Raw genomic sequence first — 21,791 nt, 5'->3', positions numbered from 1 at the left:
TACATTGTAAAGCATAAGTGCACTGGTTGTATTGCATTTAAAAATGGAATAGCTCACCACATCTTACTGCATAGACACATATATCCCTTCTTCCTTCTTGGTCATGGCCTGATCTCTCTCGATCTTTGTGAAAGTGCTTTCCTGTATAACACTTTCTCATATATAAGAAGTGACCCATGAGGAATGTCGGGTGCTGAACTCTTGACCTTGGAGCCACATGATATGATGAAGCCTTTCATCTGAAGCATGAACAAATACAAGGGATGTTTATGTATAGTTACTTTAGATTCCCTTAAAGTTTTCTTAAAGACAGAAACGAGAATAAAAAACAAACATGAATCAACACATATGACATAAGTTATGTCATATAGCTCTCTCTAAATATTTATAAAAGCAAAGATAAACAGAGGACTGTGTTCACCCATTTTTTGTACCTTTTTTGTAAATGTGTCATTACCGTAGTTAGCTTATTCATAAGTACATGGGGCTATTTATAGATCATTTAAGTTTAGTACAGCAGCACTGCAAGCTAGAAAACATAATGGAAGTTATTTTTTTCAATCCAAAATAAGTCATTTGCTGCCCTCTTGTGGAAAGTTTATTTCAAACGGTGTTTTTAAATTAGTGAAATAAAAGTTCATCCAAAATTTTAAAAAAATTCTGTCATCACTTTCTCTCTCACAAGTCGTTCCAGAATCCTTATAATTTTTCTTTATTTTGTGGAATACAATATAATGTTAGTTAGAATGAGTCACCATTGACTTGTATGGATAAAAAAGGCAATGAAAGTGAATGGTGACTGAGGCTGTCTATCTGAGGCTGTCAGGCCAGGCGATAATTACATTGATTAATCCCATATATAATGGCATATTGATTAATACAATACTAATATATATATATATATATATATCTATATATATATATATCTATATATATATATATATATATATATATATATATATATATATATATATTGAATGTTGTGTTTATGTTTAACAATAATAATGTCTGATTGTTATTTGAAGAGGTTTAATAAAGATTTAAAAATGCACGGAGATTCTAACACAAAAGATAAGGACAGCGTCAATTGAGAAGCCAATCACTGTCAAGAAAGTGCGCATGCGCATAAGTTCGTGTTCGCCTCCCCTCAGTATTGCTCAGTGCTCTATCATATCATAGTTCTCTTTGTGAGATTTTCAAGCTGCAGAGATGACCGATGTCCGACACTCGCTAGAAGCTGACAACCAAAGCCACGGAAAAGAGCCACAATGTAACCATTTAACAGACACTAAAAATGGGAATTGAGCTATAGCGATCGACAGAATGTTCTAGAATGGTCATGTGATGTCCGGAGACCAGTTATGTCGCAGTTTTAAAAAAATACTCTGACGTACGTGTCTGTTTCTTATAGGAGTTCGTCCGTCGTCGTAAAAATAAACGTGAACAATTGTAAAACAGCATCTCGGGTATAAAAATAGAGTTTGGTTTCCGTGGGATACATTTTAAAGGAATATTTTCTCGGTGTTAGAGGCGCGAGGGGGAAGAAGGGAGCACGTGAGGGGTCTTGTCCAATGGGATTGGGCGCTTTCAGCAGGAGGGTATAAATACCAGGCGGTTGCCGTGAGAGACATCCGCCATTGATGACTAACCTTTCAAAGAAACAGAGTTATTTCAAATGTGTATGATGTTAATTTGTTCTGTTGGCGTTGAAAACTAAGCTCAAAAAGCTTTCAGTCGTTTTCTAAGAGGGGTTTTCGGGCGCAAAGCATCAACAAGATCCTCCGATTGGTGAAGTTTTCCAGCAGAGCTCCTCCTGCACTGCAGCGTCTGTCTCAGTTCGGCAGTTAAAACTTTCTTTGTTGTGCCCGAGACGGAAAGGTAAAATTTTGGGTCCAAGTTGAGCTAGCTTCATTTAGCTGGCGGAATGGTTAGGGGAGGGACTGTTAACTGAGCTCAATGTCAGCATCTGACGGGGCGGGGTAATGTGTGGCTAACCGTGCTAAAGCTAGCCAGGCGCCATTTTGTGGCTCGAGGCTTAATGACTCGGTTATCGGGGAATTAATGTAAACCTGTGACTAATTACCTAAATTGTGTTATATGCTTGTATAAGTTCCTAATACTGATAATTTAAGCGGAGACGACACTTCTGTGGCGTTCATATTGAGCCGGAAGTTGGTATTGCGTCACCCATAAGGTCGTCGGGTTTATGTAACGCATGGCCCTGGATTGAGTAAAGCAACAAAACAAAATTTTGCTTCTAAACGCAACACGTATTCATATTTCACTCTGTGATCATGTGAGCTGTTTATCTTTTAAATTTTTGTTGACCTAAAAAGTCTCTTTCTGGTCTGAATAGATGAATGTTATTTTCCTGTGTATAGTTTTAAATTTGTCCAATTGGCATGCGTTTGACCACAACATAGACAAATTGTTCTAACGTCGCTACATTTGTGTAGACTAATTGTAAACTTTGTTAGAAAATAAACATGAAACATTTCGTTTTCTTTCCAGAGGACTCTATCAATGAAAATGGACAACCTTTCCTTCTCTCCCTTTCCCTCCAAAAGCAGAAATACTCCCTTCCCAATCATAAGAAAACCAGTGTGAAACTAAATGTTTTTATATAGCTCACGAAAATTTAATAAAGTGCCATTTATTTATTTATTTTTTTTTAAATTGTTTTTCTTGTATAAATAAATTTGTAAGTCCTTAGGTTTCTTGTACAGTGATTTTGTTTTCTTTTACTTTTATTTAAATAAAGTACACATAATGATCAATATAACTTGTAAATGTTTTTGAGTATGAGGAAAAAATATTACTGAGCTGGAAGATGACCTTTTAGTTTGGGGTAAGTGTAAAGAAGGATAACCTCTGTAGTTGAGCTGAATAAAGCTTGCTCAGAGACTATTTAAATTAATTTTGTGACTTAAAAAAAAAAATGTTCACTGTCCAAATGGTAAGAGTCTTACATTTATTGTTCAACTAATGGGTAACTTAAGTCTTGAAGGGCATTTTAAGTTGGTAAGTTAAGTGAAAATTGATTAGGGATACATTTCTATTACTAATAGCTTTATTTATATTTGCCTTGGGGGAAAAAATGTTGTAGTAATATACATTTCTTAAATATTTTCCCCCTTTTTAAGAAGTTTGAAGTGTAGTCACATTGGCATTAAAAAAAAAAAATTAAACAGCACTGGTATTTTTTTTTATGTGCTGGATTATCTTTGTTTATGGGAGAAAAATGGTTAACATGTTTAAACTTTGATTTATTGCATTTTAGCTGTAAAAAGTTTCCTTGCGCATATCCGTTTGTCAAATTATTTTTATTTTAAGGTTATTTTGGTTGAAGTAAGACTGATCTTGTACTTATAAAGATGCCTTTTGATGTCTAGTGGAGCTGAAAGGCATTGTAGTGTTCACTTATTAGGCAATAGAGGGCAGTGCACACTGCAGGAAGCCTGCAGTAGTCCTTAGCACTAGACTGGAGTGCAGTATTTGATCAACTAGAAATTTTCACAGTGTGCATTTATTACTAAAAAGCTATTACATTGACTTTTATATTTGTCAAAAGGATTTGTGTGATTCAAATAGGCTTGTTCTCATCTGCTGCTTATTCAGATTTGCCTAAAGATAATAAACAACAGTGCAGAATACCATGAGTATGTTGACACTGCTCTCCCTGTTTACAGTGGCACAGGCAGTGGATGTGTAATGCTCGCTGAGCTGCCTAGGCGTAGCTGCGAAAACCCTTTCCGTACTGGTCACCACTCCCTGGATCAGTTCAGGCAATGTCTGATCTGAAACCCCCACTGAATTTCACCATGAATGGGAACCCCCCTCCCCCTGAGTTCAAGAACCCTAAAAAGCCTGGGCGCCTCACCAATCAGTTGCAGTATCTAGAAAAGGTGGTGATTAAGTTCCTGTGGAGACACCACTTCTCCTGGCCTTTCAGACAGCCTGTGGATGCAGTCAGACTCAATTTGCCAGTAAGTCCCACAGTGCTCTTGTCTTTTTTTTTTTTTTTTTAAATTTAAAGCTATTTTTCATGAATGCACAGTTAAAGTACAAATCTTTAGCAATGTCTTTTTAAAAATGTTCTTGCATAATGTTATTTGTGATCTCAGTATTTTTATTTATTTTAGGATTATTATGCAATCATCAAGAACCCAATGGACTTGAGTACCATTAAAAAGCGTCTTGAGAACAATTACTACTGGAAGGCAATGGAGTGTGTAGAAGACTTTAACACCATGTTCACAAACTGTTACGTGTACAATCGGGTGAGGACCTTGGTCTTGTTTTTGAAAGTTGAAAATTTGATTTTCGACATTTGGTCTCAGACATCTTTGTATGTGTGTGGTTCCAGCCAGGAGATGATATTGTTAAAATGGCTCAAATCCTTGAGAAAGTTTTTTTGGAGAAGGTGACAGAGATGCCTCAGGATGAGTTTGAGATCTCTGCTGTGACAAATAAAGCTCCTCTGAAAGGAGGAAGGAAGTCTACAACAGGTATTCTCAACCTAATTCACCCTATTCTTTTTGCATTAATTGACGGTGGAAATAAATTTTACATTTGCATGTTTCTGCAGTGTTAAAGATGAGGCCGCAGTCTCCTGTGTCTGAGGTGGTTTTCCAGCAAACAGTGACTGTCATCCCTCCAGATGCTCTACACACAATTCCCTCCACTCCCTTGTCTGCACAGCTCACAGCCAAAGTTAGTTCCACTCAAACCACCTGCACTTTTAACAAGTCATGTCTCAGCAGTATAAGTGTTCCATACCATGCCATACCAAGTGAATTACTAGAACATAGGCATTGTTGTAAGCCTCAAAATGAACACCTGGTAATTAGAGATTTGATTTGAACATCCCATTACTTCCTGACTTTCACAAATTATATGATAAAATGCAAAGAATTAAAGGGTTCATGTCATTAATAATTACTCACCCTCATGTTGTTTCAAACCCGCAAGACTTTCATTCATTTTCGGAACACAAATGAAGATCTTTTTGATGAAATCTGAGAAATGTCTGTACCTTCATAGACGGCTGCGCAACAACCATTTTATGCTTTAAAAAGTTCATAGAGAGATCGGAAAACAAATCCATAGGAATCAAGCAGTTTAGTCCACATTTTCTAAAAAGACTATTGCTTTTACTGATGAATAAAAAGGAAGGTCTGGAAGCTCAAATGTACTACATAACACATGAGAATGAACCTCATTGGTTATGGTTTGTTCGTTTGTGTCATTTACATTTGGTTGAACTTCTGCTTATGTTCGCTGTTCAATGTATACATGCGAGTAAAAGCCTAAATTAAATCTATTCATCATAAAAAGTGATCAAGTCTCTTCAGAAAATTGACTAAACTACTCCATTCATATGGATTATTTTTCCGATCTCTTTATGAACTTTTTGAAGTGTTAAAGTGGTTGTTGGAAAGGCAGTCAATGGAAGGATAGACATCTCTTAGATCACATTAAAAAGATCTTCATTTGTGTTAAGATGAACAAAAGTTTTAAGAGTTAGGAACGACATGAGGGTGAGTAATTAATTAATGACAATTTTCATTTCACTTTTTTTTCTTTTTTTTTTTTTTTAATGCACATTACTAAGCTTGGGCATTAGGGATTTTCAGATTGGGTAAATAAACTTGCGACAACACTGGTACTACTGATAACAACAGGTGGGGGTGTGTATTGTATATAATTTGCAGGCATTTGGGAGCCACTATCAATATGTGGGGTATTAAACTCTTTTGAATCCACACTCACTTTTCACTTTAGTGTTCGCATTCATGCATACTTTGTGTATAGGGAGCGGCACCTGACACACATTATACAAAATAAGATGTCAATAATGTTCTCTTGTGCACCAAATCCTCCGCCAGCGTTTTTTCAGTCATCTCTCCATACTCTTGTCATGTGATCAGTGAAAACTGACTCCTGTCTTGCTGCACTGTGACATGACTCTAGAGTATGGAGCAGAACAGTTTATAATCTTAGCGTCTGTTGTCCAACTGAACTAAATGGTTTTTCATTTCTATAAAAAGGCAAAACTTGGGGGCTGTGCTGCGTTGGCCCAGTAATGTAATCGGTGTACAGCCAGAGGGATTTATTTTATCTAACTCAAGAACACTGCTCCAAACCTGCCTAAAACACCTCAATCTAAGTCCAGATATTACTTACACAAATGTGTACATCACAATGTGAAATATTAACATAATGCCAGCCCAAAGACATATGTAAAGGAAAAAAGGCAACGCTTTAGTGAATTGTCATGTCGCGGAGAGTCTGTGTGTTTGGATGCTAAAGCAGAACCACTTTGATTGGATTTCCAAAAAAAATGACATTTAGGATTCAGAGATTAAGATTTATTTATGAAGCTTTTCTTGGGCAATACAACCCAAAAGTTTGCATTACCAGCATATTACAGCACATTTTACAGAGGATGGCTTCCTGAACCTGGGAGAGCACAATACCAGCTATATTAAGGCTACTTTCCACTGTGAAATGTTCAGCTCATGTTCGGCTTGATAATCCGCATTTTCAGAATGCGACTCGTGCTTGAACTGCTACGGCAAAACAGAAACATTAGTAAGTTTTTACAATTGCTTAAAGCCTTGGAAGCTGAATCTCACGCTTATGGTAAGAGGCGTTAAATTTCCGACACACGGTTGAGGTGTTTGACCAATCACAACACACTGGGTCTTCTGGCCAATCAGAGCTTTTCAGAAGGAGGGGCTGCAGCTTCTGAAGACTGGGAATAGAGGAGCTGCAATATACAGTATTTAAAAAAAAAAAAAAAAAAAAAACACACAATTTTTGAACATTTAAAACTTGTTAACCTATACTTTTTCACCCAATAAACAAAATAATGAACTTTTAAAATGGCTTCTTATGACCCTTTTAACATTACAATGAGGTTAGTAGCAAATTTATGTGTACGCATGTTAGGAATTAGGCAGAAATTTGTTCTATGTGTATAAATATGAATAATGCGCGTGACAATCGCATGCGATATATCGCCCAGCCCTAGGTTAAATGCTATAGCCTTGCCTCTTTGACTCGGATGAGGGCTTCTTTGTTGTATCTCTGTGAAGTCACTTGGTATGTTACAATTATGGAAGTAGAATATGCTAAAGGTGGGATAGTAGGGGAAAATTTGAGCATTAGTTGTTTTAACCATAAACCACCTCTATCTAAATGAATGGTCTCATTTTCTTTCAGTTGAAAAATGGCGTGAAAAGAAAAGCAGACACTACAACCCCTTCTGCCTCTTGCATCAACAGCTGTGAGTCATCCCCTTGTGTAACAGAACCAAAAGTCCTAAAGTTATTCTCCAGGCGAGGCAGTGGCCGACCCATCAAACCTCCCTGTAAAGACCTTCCTGAATCACCACCACAGCATCAGGTGGGCAGAAGGACCAAACTCTCTGAGAGACTCAAATACTGCAGTGCCATCCTAAAAGAGATGTTTGCCAAAAAGCATTCTGCTTATGCCTGGCCCTTTTATAAGCCTGTGGATGCTAAGGCACTGGGCCTTGATGATTATCATGAAATCATTCACCAACCCATGGATATGAGTACCATAAAAGTGAGTACCACTATTGTGTTAATATTACTGGAAAATATTTGTTCATTATTATTGAGCCATGTTTTGGCATATTTTTTTCTAACAGAAAAAGATGGAAACTCGTGAGTACACGGATGCATTGCAATTTGCTGCAGATGTGCGGCTCATGTTCTCAAACTGCTACAAATACAATCCACCAGGCCATGAGGTAGTGGGAATGGCAAGGAAACTCCAGGTGTGTCTTGGTGGTTAAATCATTCTTCGAAACCTTTGCTTGTCTTATTTTCCCATTTCCTTTTATAAAAATAACTGCATATTGCTGTCAGAAAATTAAATCTTTCCTCACAGGCTAAATGTTGGTATTTTTTTTCCCCCAGGATGTTTTTGAGTTTCGCTTCTCTAAGATTCCTGAAGAGCCGAGGAATGCTGCCTCAACCTCGAGTCAGAACAGAGTAAGGAAGGAGAGAGCACACAGTCCGTCCAGCTCTGAGAGCAGTGACAGCGAATCATCATCTCCATCAGAAGACTCCTCAGACACAGAAGAGGATGAAGAGGAGAGAGCGCAGAGGCTCGCCAGCTTGGAGGAACAGGTAAGACTTGCTATTCCAAAACAGTTCATCATAGGCACGCTCCCAATGTGACGACTCTTGCAATAGGTATGTATCAATATTATGCTGCCTCAGTCAAAAAATTCTGTCGCAGCATGGAATGTATCCTCATAAGACTGCTCCCTAATAGTGGAGTAGATAATAGAGAAGAGGCTTAGTCTGTTAGTCACAGAAAAAAGAAAACTCCACAGGAAGTGGAAAAGTCACACACTCCATAAGGTACAGGTCCAGTGAAGAAAGCATTTGAATTTGCCACAGAATTAATAACACTTACTTCATTGCTGAATGAATCAGCTGTTTAAATTAATTGAATGAATGACTTGCTTATTTAGACATTCACCACCACCTACTGGCAGTTTTAGTTTCTTATTTAGAGTATTATTTCATTAAAGGGCATTATGCCCCCTATTATGCCCCTTTTTACAAGATTTAAAATAAGTCTGATGTCCCCAGCATGTGTATGTGAAGTTTTAGCTCAAAATACCCCACGATAATTTTTTATAGCATGTTAAATTCGCAACTAGTTTAATTACAGTTATAACTTATGTTGTCATCTTGCTTTTATCCATTTATTAGTCCAACCCTGTTGTACCGGATCCCGTCTGAATGATGGCCAAAACTTTACTGATGAGTTTTATGATGTTTATTGTACTTCACACAAAATATGAAGTTTTCATTCCAGAAAATCACTGTAAGAGCTTAATAAAATGCAGTGTAAGTTTGCATTAAAATATTATCCATAAAATCTCTCTCCCTTGCCTTATCATCAACATATACAGCGAAGTACACAGAAACACTCATTACAATTAACAGTAAACAAATATACAGACCTTATGCCTTTTTGGGTGGTGCTTTAATAACTGGCAAACTTTATATCCGTAAATCGACTCCGATGAATTATAATAAAGAGTGCGCTTTCACCTTCATTACTGCAGTATCTAGTATTGCTCTGGAGACTATAAGCTGGATCAATACAAACTGTTCTTGATCCAGCTTATAAAAAAGTTTTAGCAAAGCCTGTTTTTTGTATTGTTCCTTTGTATTGACATTCATTCACAAAGCTGTGTTTTTTTGTTTTGTTTTGTTTTTTCAGGCAGGATCGCAATCCACAATTTTTGTTAAGACTATTTTGCAAGACATTGAGCAGTACAGCCAAACTAATTTCTCTATTTTGAATTTTTTTTTATTTTTTATTACAAGGTTACAAAATATAAAGGAAAAAAGAATGACAGACGATTGCTAACAATCTCTCTTCAGAGGCAGATCGTGAAGGCTCACAATCTAAAACAGTGATATTGTGCACATACACCCATACTTGTGTATTATTCTGCTTATTAAATTATTGTGCTTTTAGTTTAGTTACTGCAGTGCTTCCCACACATAGACTTTACTTTGGCGGGCCGCCCAGGTATATTAACGGTTGCCCAAGTATTTTTGGAGACACATTTTTGCTTTATATTATTTTTATCCTCTTATACTTTTATATCAGCCCGAGATAATGAAACCATCCGCGATCGTTTAACTAGTGGAAAATGCGTTTGTACCTGTTCGTTCTGTGTGCGAGAACGGTTTACTCCCGCTGGCGTTCCCACGTGCGCTGCAGAGACATGGTGGATATTTCATAAAGAGCGCTGCAAGTTGCAAAGTCACAAGGCGGCGCTGTTGCGTGTTCTACAGTGTTGCGCAACAGCTTCAGGCTGCATCAAAGTGATTCTCAATCAATGAATAGCGCACATTTATGTCAAGCGATTGCTAATGAAGTCGAGTTTATAATTAAAAAATAAGTTGTTGGGGTTTTTTTTTTTCTTCTGGGCATTATTGGTATTTTGGTTACACAATAAATTGTATTTAATATGATTAACATTTAATTCATAGAAAATTATTGTGAAACTTTATTTGACATGTATTCATTATATAAATTTTACTAGTAAAATCTGTGTCCCATTTACTGAGACACACTATATGACATAATGAGGAGAACTCTACCATTTTTTTTTTTTCAATGCTGTAATTTTGCATAATTTACAATACATAATAATGCATAAAATTAGTATGTAATTAAATGTAATAGTGGGCTATGTAATTAAAATGAATTTCAATAAATAAAAATACTGTTTTAAATCACGTTATTTGTTGTTTGTCACATGTAGTAGACCATTTTTGTGCCGTGGGTAATGGAGGATTTTCCACCCCGCTACCACCGCAAGTATATTTCAAACCTGTGAAATAGTTTTATATGCCAATGTGAGCATTCCAAATCAGTTAGTTATGAAGTTTCATGAGGGTTTGGATGCTGCCAATTTGTAAAGTAGGCAGTGAGGTAGCTTGCAGGGTTTTGAACTATAGATTGAGCTTAATTCTTAATTGCATTTCTGTTTTTGTTTTTTTTTTCTCCAGCTGAAAGCAGTACGAGAGCAGCTGCAGTTACTGACACAAACACCACTCTTGAAACCAAAGAAAAGGGAAAAGTCCAAGAAGAAGAAGAGGAAGAAAGAGAAAGAGTCCACTAAGCGAAAAGGTGAAGAAATAAAGAAATCTGCAAAAATACAGAAAAGGTCAAACAGCAGCAAGTCATCAGGGTAAGAAAAAATTTAGTTTGTCTGTGTTGGTGCGCATACCATCCCTGGCCTCACAATTTATTTTTTTTACTATGGCACCTTATTCTCAGAGAAATAAAAATGACGTCAACTCTGTTCTCAGGCGGAAGGAGAGTAGAGCATGTGACTCTGAAGAAGAGATGAACACTTTACCCATGTCTTATGAGGAGAAACGGCAACTGAGTCTAGACATTAACAAGCTTCCTGGGGACAAGCTTGGGAAAGTAGTGAACATCATCAAGGCGCGAGAACCGCTGCTCAGGGACACAGACCCTGAGGAGATCGAGATCGACTTTGAGACTCTTAAACCTTCAACTCTTCGAGCTCTTGAGTGCTACGTTGTAACCTGCCTTCGAAAGAAACCAAAAGAAACCAACAGTGAGTAATATTCAGTCATTATTAACAGCTTTTCATGCTGGAACATATATGGAAAGCTATGTTAATTAAATGATGCGAGTAGTACTAAAACCCTGTTCACGTGTGATATGACTAAATGAAAATGTAAAACATGTGCCAAATCATGGAAAATTCATTTATTATAGGAAAAAATGAATGACCTCAGATTATCATAGTACAGTTTTTTTGGCATCCATGTAGCCTGAATTTGCATAACAAATGGCTTCCAACAAAGGCTATTTTTTCTGTACAAAACAGACACACTCTAGATACCTTTTATCATAATTATTATTATTTTCCTTCTCAATTGTGTAAAATAAATTTTAGATTAATTTATGGGTAATCTGTTTACATTTTTAGAAAAGAAGTCACAAAAGAAGTCTAAAATCAAGGAAATGGATAAAGAGATTCACCACACAACTGGAGAGCCAAACTCCAATAAAAAGTCCAAAAGTGAGTGTATGTATATTTATTTATTCCTGTAAAATAATAAGTGTAATCTTATAGATGCAATATAAACGTGTAAGTTTTTTTTTGTTTTTGTTTTGTTTTGTTTTTTTGCAGTTGAAACGGAAGGTGAGTTTAAAGACATGAGCCGTCCGTCTCGTCTGAGTGACAGCAGCAGCAGCTCGTCCAGCTCTGACAGCAGTAGTAGTGACTCTAGCTCCTCTGATAGCTGTGACTCTGATTCAGGTTAGCTGCTTCACACCTACCCACCAACCCTTTTACTCACTGTCTCTCAGGCCAGTCTGTGCCCCCAGCTAACTATCTGGCAACTGATGCAGAAAACAAACCAAAAATTGTAAAGCTTACTTGGACATCCCCAGTGTTATAAACTCTTAAATTTATTTCAGTACTGGACAACAAAACACTTGAAATATTACGCAGTTCAGATTTTTTTATTTTTTTTTTAAATGGTGTATGCTCCTTTTTGTGTTGTTTGCACTACTTGTCCCATCTATTTTTTTTTTCTTTTTTTCTTTTAATAAAAATTGTGCACTTTTGGCTCCAAAAAACTAAAATTATTAGTCTTGTAAGGGGTCTCTCACTTTTTCTTTTTTTTTTTTTTTTCTTTTTTGGTGCTATTATTTATTGTTTTTCCTGTGTTTGACATTTTGTTCTTGTTTTCATCACAATCACTTATTTATGTTGGTACTGTAGTTTAAGACAAGCTTGAGACCAGTTGGCTCTTGGTGTGGGGTTTTCCTGAATTCCCCCAGCATTTAGGTTAAAAATACTCTGTGGTAAGGGCTTAGAAGAAAGACCAGTTTTTAATTCAGACCTTCATCAGACATAACTGAGAGCACAGTAGTTTATATGCCGTGCTGTTGTCCCTGTTAAGAGTTACATCTGGTCTGTTTTAAATTGCTGCACTCGTTCATTACTATGTGATTCTCTTTTTCCATTGCTTTGTAATTTTACCTTTTGTACTTGTGTGATAGGTTATGCAGAGATGTATATGTAATGATGATCTACAATAGATTGTAAAAGCATACGTCAATATGTTGTATGTAAGGTACTTGGATTGTAAACTATAGTTGGAACATGGAAGCTAGGACTAAAACAAGCTTGTCATAAGTGGCAACCACTTATCCTGCTTTATATCTATTGCTTATTTGTAGATGTATGCATTTTATTTACCTAAACAGGTATACAGCTTATCCATTGAGCTTGGTGATTGACACCCAGAAATTTGAATAAAACACATTTTCATAGACAACTGTTGTATATTAAGATTAGTGTTGTGTTTTCTTCCCCCTCCCCCACCTTTTTGTCATTTCACATTTTTTCCACTTTTACTCACGTCACAAAACACTTTCACAAATTGTGCACATTTTACTTGAAAATAACCAAAATACTACTTGAAATGAAACTAATAATTATTATTATTATTATTATTATTATTTGTGTTTATTTTTATTACAGTGATTGATTGACACTTGAAACACTTATTTTTTTATTAGTGGAGATCAAACAAACTAGGTAAATCAGCAGAAATGCCCATGGGATGGGGTTGGCCTTTCCCGTGGCCATGACTGAAGTGAAATGACCTCAGTGTGCATTGTGCGTGTCTTACAGAACAGAAAACTAAGAGGAAGCAAAGCAAAGCCCCTGGCCATGCCAACAAAAATAAAAACAAGGTAAAAAGCACACAAGCCAATAAGAGACAACCATTATTAAATGGCCTACTCCCACTCCTTTAATCTTTGATGATGGCACATGGAGCATTTCACTTCATGTAGTGCCAGATTTTTCCTGAGTGAAATATTGCCCCATTGTCCCCCTCCCCAAACAGGCAATGCGGCAGGCCGTTGCTGAGGTAAAGGACTCTTTTTCTGCCTCAGTCGTGACGAGCCAGTCTCGCCTAACATCACTAGTCTCAGAGGCAGACTCCAAAGACCTGTTTGCGTCACAGCAAGCAAAGCATCCTGCCGAGGACAACATCACAACAATCCCAGGTTAGGCTCGGTGCCATTGTTCATACTTCTGTTCACATTAATGTTTTCTGTGGCCACAATGTCCAAAAAGAATGAAATGACCTCCAAAAATGAACACTGTTTCTTTTTTATGCCTCGTCTAAATCTAAAACTGCATTTGGAGACCAGATGGATGTCTGCAGCATTGATTTATCGATTTAACACCTTTCTGTCCATCCCTCTCCTTCCACAACAGCCTTACACAGCCGGCTGCCTCCTCAGCCATCCAGACCTAGTGGCAAAGCTGCCCCGCTACCTCGTAAAACCTGGACTGCCCCCTTACCTCTCAGCCCACCTCCAGACCAGGCCCTCAGCCCTTTATGTAATACTTCCGCCTCCTCCCCCTGTAAAGAAAACACAACCACCCCACCCAAGTGTTCCCACGTTTCAATCACACCACACCCACCCACCTCACTCCTCGCAGACCCATTGTTCCCCTGTAGTCCCTCGCTCGATCCCCTTGACCCGCAGGTATCTCAGGTTGGCCCCCCATCACCTGCTGCTGCAGAGAAGGCTCCACATAAGTCTGAGCAGGAAGGTAAGAGGTCGCTTGATGTGTCGACTCCCAACTCCCTCCGACCTCCGTCCCTCACGCTCTCCTCTCGCTCTGTTAACGTTGTGCATCTGCAACTTTCCCCTTCCATTGTAGGTTAGCATTGTATGTTCGTCCTTAACCGGTGGTTTGTCCTCGAGTTTTGTCGTTTTTTTTTTTTTTTTTTTTTTTTTTTTTTTTTTTTTTAGTTTTTCTCTCCCTAGCTGCATGTCATTGCTGTCCCCGCTTGAATGTATGTATAAAACAGGATGCCATTCAAGATAAACCTCCATCTCTCTCTTTCTCAATCTTGCAGGCATCCCTCCTCTTTTGTCACCACTGACTTCACCTCCTGCAGCCATGCCTGTCACAGGATCCCAGCCTACCTCCAGCTCTCAGTTCGAGGTAATTCTCTTTCTGCTAAATACAACCATATGGAGAGAAACTGTTTTGTACAGTTTAGCTCATTCATTTGGAGTCATTCTGTAATTGCCCCTTCGCAAAGACCTGCCCCCTTTAGTTACTGTTGCTTTGTCCGATAAGCCATGGCACTGTCACGCCATACTGAGTGAAAAATACATCGCGGAGCAAAGAGGACACTGACGACACATCGAAAGACAAGACAGAGCAGGTTACTTATGATATTAAACAAAGTCCCAGCTTTCAAATTGTGTAATTTTTTTTTTAAAAGAAATTCGAACAATAAAAAATGTTTTGTGGATCTTTAATGTGTCGTGACAGATCGCTGTAACGCCTCAGCTCAAGCGGCTTGTGAAACGATCATCTCTTCCTTCTAGTTAGTTAATAGCATCAAATAAACATGAATGAACATAAGGAATGTTGTACACCGAGGTTAATCTTCTAACTCCTGACTGCTTTGTCGGACAAAATGGTGGATTCGGCACTATGATTGATTAGATCGCTTGTCAATCAAACTCCCAGCGGCGGGTCAATTAGGGGTACATGTCATGTCCATGGACTCCATTATCAATTTTACAAATTTTTCATTAACTTTTCACTTCAAGCAATGATCACTTTTATGCTTTTTATCACATTTCAAATTCATTTAATGTAAAATCCAACAGATACCCATCTTTTATCTTGCGAAAAAAGGCACATTCTATACTGGAATTGGCTATTTTTGTGCTGTCAGATTTGGTAAATGTGAGGTTTTGCTCTTCAGATTAGCTCTAAAATGCTTATTTCTGTATATATTTCTTGTACATATTTGGCCAAAATCATTGAATTATGAGAAAGGTCTTTTTAAAAAATATTTTGCTCATGCATTTATATGAAATCATCCATTTTGTGTATGTCCGAGTCACATGTCCAACATCACGTGATGCAGTTTCCTTTTTTGGAAGGAAATTTTGAAGAAAGTGTGGGAAGTCATAACTTCAATATTTTATCTATATTATTGTCTGCATATAGAGTAGATTAATTGACTGTCAACTGTGTTATCAATATGTTCTGGTGAACTTGCGTCACATGTCATATTTATATATATGTAGAGAAAGAATATAAAAACATAAGTTAATCAAGGTCATGTACTAACTGTCCCCAAGTTCAGCAGTTTGCCTAAAATGGCCGAAATGTCAACTGTTACCCATCAACTGTAACACAGATGACAATGTTGGCAATTCAGTGTCAATTTATGCTCACACTGAGTGTTGCTGATTAAAATATAGGCATAGTTTGATGACACCAAGTCTGAGAGTGGAATCTTGGGAGATGTTGTCTTCACTTCACAGGCAGTGGAAAATAATAGGGACGGGAGTCAAGCAGAAATCATGTTCATGGATGAGATTACCATTACTGTAGTGTGAAGCAGAGCAGTGCGGTAGTGGTAATAACATGAATTGGGCTTTGGCTCAGCTCTTCAGTGCCAATTATGGTTTGTGTCATATGTGGTTTCCAGCAAACATTTTATGAGAGCCAATGTTACCATGTCAATGACTGCATTGACTATATTCAAAGCTTGTACAATTATTCTTGGAAAGTGCTACACCAATATTTGCGCTACCACTGTTGCACAACAGTCAATTATTTGATCTCTTTCTGGAATACCCACCCCTAGATGTGACCGAACAATAAGAATTTCTTTGGTCAAGGTGTCAGTTAGGATCTCACCTGTAGGGGTTGGAATGGCAGGGTACCTCACAATACGATACATCACGATTCATGGCTCACGATACAGTGATTCTGCGATTATCGATGCATTGCTAGACAATCATATAATGATACATCACAATGTTTGTCTATGAAAACAAAATGCCAGTGAAAAGCTTAAAGGATTAGTTCACTTTCAAATGAAAATGTTGTGTTCACACACTTAACATATGATTGGCTATAATAACCATATTGTAAATAGACGTCTTTGATTCTCTTCACTGAGCGCTTACAGATTCACACGGGAGTGTTTGAAAGCAGGCATCTATTAGTGGATCCCTAATATATCCGCTGATAGACACCTGCTTTTAAATGCTCCCATGTATATCTGTGTAAGCACTCGGTGAAGAACGTCAAAGATGTCTACGTTTGTCACATCAATGGTGTAAAAGCCCAAGTGCGTCCAGACTTTGAACGTAAACGTGGCTGGGGCATCTATTACTTTACTCACACTGTTGTTCCGCCATCCTGTTAAAACTCTCTTTTTCTTAGGTTAGTTAACTTATGTTCACGTTTCCCCCATTCATGTGTTGAGCGCTGCCCTGAAGTAGCGACGCTGTGAGCAGGGAAATCTATTTAGAGTGTCTTATTTTATTAATTAAAATTTCAATATTTGCCGCCTGTGTATTGATTCTCGTATCGCACAGAGGAGGACGACTATATATTGACCTATCGATATTTTGTCCCACCCCTTCTCAGCTGTTTAAGTATGCAATGTTTATCCAGAGTCTTATAGATCAACAGCTGTAAAATATTCTAAATGTGGTCTTTCTCTCTGCAGCAATGTAGATTGTTGTCGCCTCTGCATGAGAGTCCATTAACCAATATGAGGGATGAGCAGGGCTGCCCAGAGACTCTGGAAGAGCCCTCTGTTCAGCTGCACAAAATGCCCGGTCAGCATTTCTTCTGCATTTTTTTTCTTTGGAGTCCTTTCCCTTTTCCTTTCCTCATTGGTATCTTCTAATGAGTTCTTTGTCACATTTTCTAGGAGCGAAACTTGATGCCGGTGAACTATGCAAGTCTATTCAAGATGCCAAATCCACCCTGCCTAAAAAGGTACAGATGCTTTTCCTGGGTACCAAGCAAAATATGCACTCAATCTTTAACGTTCTCTCTGATAACCTGTATCTATTCATGTGTGTTTAAGGATATTGTCCTAAAGCATGCTGACTCCTGGACAAGCCTGGGTAAGATGGCTACTCAAACTCCTTGCCCCATCAAATCGTCCAAGGAGAGTTTTCAGCAGTTTCGCAAAGTTGCCATGGAGAAAGAGGAACGAGAGAGAGCTCGTAAACTTCAGATGGAGGCTGGTCGAGAAAAGAACAGCACAGACAAAAGCGGGTATAAACAGAATCCTATTTTTCTGTCAACACCGTGTGTAACGTTATGTAAGTTTCATTTTGGAGGAGTTTCAATCTCTGCCTGGCTGGAGACATGATTCCAGCTGACCACAGCTTCCCATGGCTCTGTTTCAAAACCTAGCAAGTTTGCGAAATGCATTCAAAATTTTATTCCTATTATTAATTTACACTCAGATCCTCATAAGTCTACATGTATTTATTGTACGACTATTCTCGCTGAACTAGCTGACAGTGTGGCTTTTAATGATTTCTAGTCTGACGCAGCAGGTCCAAAAGACCAAGCTGGACTGCCAGCCTTCAAAGCCAGAAGTGGAAACAGCAGAGCTCCCTCTGATGGCAGCCATCTTGGATACCCCCAAAGCGCCTGAGCCCTGCTCTCTTCCGCAGAGCTCTGTGGACAGAGAACGAGAGATGGCTCGCAAGAGAGAGCAGGAACGCCGCAGAAGAGAGGCTGTAAGTACTTCATACAAGTATTTATATATTCAATTAAAAATGTTAAATATTTAATGCATTTTAATCCAAATAGTGATTCAGATATTTAATAAAGTCAAATCATTGTAATTTATTATTGTTGTATTATTGGTTTTGTTGTTGTTCTTGTTGTTGTTGTTGTTGTTGTTGTTGTTGTTGTTGTTTTTGTTGATTAGGGCTTTTTAAAAAAAAAAAAAAAAAATCTCAATTTTTAAATCTATTCTCATTTTTAAGAACCAATATTGATTTTAAATCCCAAGTACTAAGTGACTCCCTATTTAGTTTATTCAGCACTAGTTGAGAGAGTTTTTTTTTTTTTGTCCTTGAGAAAATTTGCCATGTATTGTACCCAATATCCAAATTAATCAATATTGAATTAAATCGGAATCGAATCACAAGCTTGTGAATCAAATTGTAAAATTTGTATCAATACCTAGCCCTAATAATAAAATAACCACAAACATTGATACTATTATAGGTATTACTATAATTAAAGCTGCAGTCTGTAACTTTTTTTTTTTTTTTTTTTTTTTTTTAAATGATCCATAATCAATTTTTGAGCAAGTACATAACCAGCCAGTGTTCAAAACTATCTCCTTACCTTAGCCCGATTCACAACATTAAGCTTGTAATGTTTTATAATAAATCAATACTGGTGGATTTCCAATGGAAATTCGAGCATGCAGAGGTTCGTCTTTGCATCATTACGTCCCATCTGTAAACGGAAAGGAAGGATATAGGATGCTGCAGGTAGCGAATCATTTATAGCCTTTTCTCACAGCAGCTGCAATAATTAAACTTAACATTTTGATGGCGGATTGTAATCCAGAGAGGTCCAATTGACAATCATCAGTGACAGCTGGAGATTAACCCGTAGTCAAAAGCAAAAGACTTTGTACTGCGGAGTGGCCACAGAAATCGAAATCTTCAGGTAACTCTAATATACACTAAATACAGTGTCACACAATGCTGATGTTGTTAACATTAACAATTTGAGAACAAAGTATAACCGTAATAATTTGCAAGGTTTGATGCGATATGAGCTAAACGATTGTTAGATTTAATCACCATTTGCAGCGTGATTTATTGTAGTCCTAATGCTTTTCCCCTGAGTTGGTCAGAACAAAAGTGGTAGACATGTTACTTGTTCAGATGACATTTTCCGGTGAAAATTCCTACTTTGGTCATACTTTGGACTACAATCTGTGATTCCGAAGTACAATATCCACACCGGAGCAGTGACTGACAGCAAGCGTTAGATTGATCCGTGCTGAGGAGCCGTGCCGATGCACAATGCGCATAAAGATAATTCCGCATATAACTGTAATGGCAGGTTTCAAACAGAGATGGCGACGAAGAGGCAAATCTTATGGGCAGCAGCTTTAAGTGTTGTTATAATGATTAAAAACATAACGCATATTCTTGTTATTAATCAGAATAAACAAGTGATATATCTTCAGGTGTTGTTATTATTATAACCACTTAAAAACATGATTGTAGCTATTGTTATTACTATATGATTAAAAGTTTTTTTTATCACTGTGATTTAATAACAAATGTTATGCAAAAACATATATTTGTGGTGGTTGTTGTTGTTGCCAAATAATTAAGTTACGATTATTGTTGCTATTAACTAATGTTTTAATAGAAGTAATAATAATGTTTTTATGGTGTTATTAATGATGCATGCTTTTCTTTTTAATGTTCTTTCTCTAGATGTCAGGAGTTATTGATATGACCATGCAGAGTGACATAATGGCGACCTTTGAGAAGAACTTGGACTGAGATATAAACAAATAAAAAATCTGCTTGTTTGTGTTGCGCTTCTGTTCGGTGAACAGTGTAGGCCGTCTTTTCCCTTACCTGCTCCATGAGTCCTGGTGACTGAAACGGGTCTTAGTCTTTTGACGGACAAAAAATACTGCAATACAGCTGCATCACTTTACATTTGTACTAAATTAGTAGTGGACATTGTACAATGTTGTAAGACCAATATTTGCACCATTAACAGTGTTTAGTGTATATTCTTGAGTTTTTGATATTTTGATAAGTTTGATGCTTGCATCCAGAAATGCCTGCACTGAAACGCTGCTGATTGTCTGAGGCAGTTTTGAAAGAGAAACATGTCTTGACGTTTCACAACGGTTTTTGTTATTCTGTATTTTTGTTTATAAAGAAGAATGTTTACTTCTCTTGATTATTATTGCAATCTGAATCTTTGACACATTCCATCAACTCTTCTGCTGTATGAATATTGCATAGCTGGTCGTCTTGCGCTAGCTGTTGTCAGAACTGTAAAGGATATTCCTGTGCAGGGCCCCGTCCCTGTTTATCCTATTAGCTGGTATTTCATATATTTGACTTGATGCAGCAATTTAAACAGAAAATGTGCTGGCTGCGTTAAACTTGTCCTGTTTAAATTATATAAATGTATATAAAAAATATTTCTGTAGTGTCAGAAATGTAAGCATGTGTGTGTATAAATATTTAGCATTTTGTTACTTGGGGGGGGACAACCCTTTTTTTTTTTTTTTTTTTTTTTTTTTCTCCTTCCTCCAGGTGTCTGCCTTTAACAAATCAGACTTATTTAGAGGAGTTATTGCACTTCCTGTATTTGTATCCACTTGGAAGTGCAGTGCCATATGTTTCTCTCTTGGAGATGATAGGCAGTTCTTTGTGCCTAAAGTTTGTGGGTTCTCCAGAGCCGTGTTGATTCCAAGGTGTGATCTGGTGATTGTCCTGCACTGAAAACATGTTCAAGATCGTTTCTCTGACTATAACTGTTGTGGCAGTTTTCATCACAAGCACTTTATTCATTACACCGCCATGCTGAGGTGTCACATGCTAGTGAGGGAAAGACATTTAAAAGAAATCACATTCTAAAGTTAAATCAATAAAAAAGAAAAATAAGTATTTTCATTAAAATGTGTGTTGTGGTCATTTACAGTGAGGTTGAAAATAAATATATATATATATTTATATATATAACATGTCATTCTTGTTGCTCAGTACATATTCATATCCCCAACATGCAATCGCTATACTGTTCAAAAATATAGAAAATTAATATTACTTTTCTGCAAGGACACATATATAAATAAAATACATAGTCATAAAAAAACATGTATCAAATCAATGCTGTTCCTCTGCATTTTTTATTCATCAAATAATCCTGAAAAAAAAAAAATATATATATATATATTTGTTTCTACAAAAATATTAAAGGAGCGAAACTGTTTTCAAGATTTGTTAATAAGAAATGTTCCCTGAGCACCAAACTGGCATATTAGATTGACATATGAAGGATCATGTGACTCTGGAGTAATGGCTGCTGAAAATTCAGCTTTGTCATCCCAGGAATAAACGACATTTTATAATGTATTAAACTAGAAAAGTTATTTTAACAATATTACTGTTTTTACCTATATATATATATATATATATATATATATATATATATATAATTTATTTTTTAACATGGGGATGAACATTGGCTTGACCATCTGTTGACATAACGTGAAAAACATTTTATAGAGATTTTCCAGGTATTTATTTTTATTTTATTTATTGCTTTATCTAACAAATGTTACAAACAAAAATATTATTAG

At 37.0% G+C, this 21,791-nt stretch overlaps 1 protein-coding gene across 8 annotated transcripts; it reads left to right on the top strand.

Moving 5' to 3' along the window:
* Positions 1–1,016: 1,016 nt before the first annotated feature.
* On the top strand, positions 1,017–21,108 carry brdt (bromodomain, testis-specific). Of its 8 annotated transcripts, none has more exons than XM_067372874.1 (21): positions 1,017–1,878; positions 3,690–3,986; positions 4,143–4,280; positions 4,367–4,508; positions 4,589–4,713; positions 7,228–7,593; positions 7,679–7,807; positions 7,950–8,162; positions 10,578–10,759; positions 10,881–11,155; positions 11,534–11,632; positions 11,738–11,866; positions 13,253–13,314; positions 13,470–13,632; positions 13,847–14,188; positions 14,499–14,587; positions 17,133–17,244; positions 17,340–17,407; positions 17,499–17,692; positions 17,967–18,165; positions 19,900–21,108. In XM_067372874.1, the coding sequence occupies exons 2-21, from the start codon at positions 3,789–3,791 to the stop codon at positions 19,966–19,968; spliced, it is 3,294 nt and encodes a 1,097-aa protein (XP_067228975.1). In that variant the 5' UTR covers positions 1,017–1,878; positions 3,690–3,788; the 3' UTR covers positions 19,969–21,108. The 8 variants fall into 8 exon arrangements, with proteins under 8 accessions (XP_067228975.1, XP_067228974.1, XP_067228973.1 ...); XM_067372873.1 differs by having other exon boundaries at positions 2,512–3,986; XM_067372872.1 differs by having other exon boundaries at positions 1,017–2,848.
* Positions 21,109–21,791: the final 683 nt, after the last annotated feature.

The sequence above is a fragment of the Chanodichthys erythropterus genome, chromosome 21 (genome assembly GCF_024489055.1).
Source record: "Chanodichthys erythropterus isolate Z2021 chromosome 21, ASM2448905v1, whole genome shotgun sequence".
Lineage (NCBI taxonomy): Eukaryota > Metazoa > Chordata > Actinopteri > Cypriniformes > Xenocyprididae > Chanodichthys > Chanodichthys erythropterus.
This window is presented reverse-complemented; position numbering and strand designations above follow the sequence as displayed.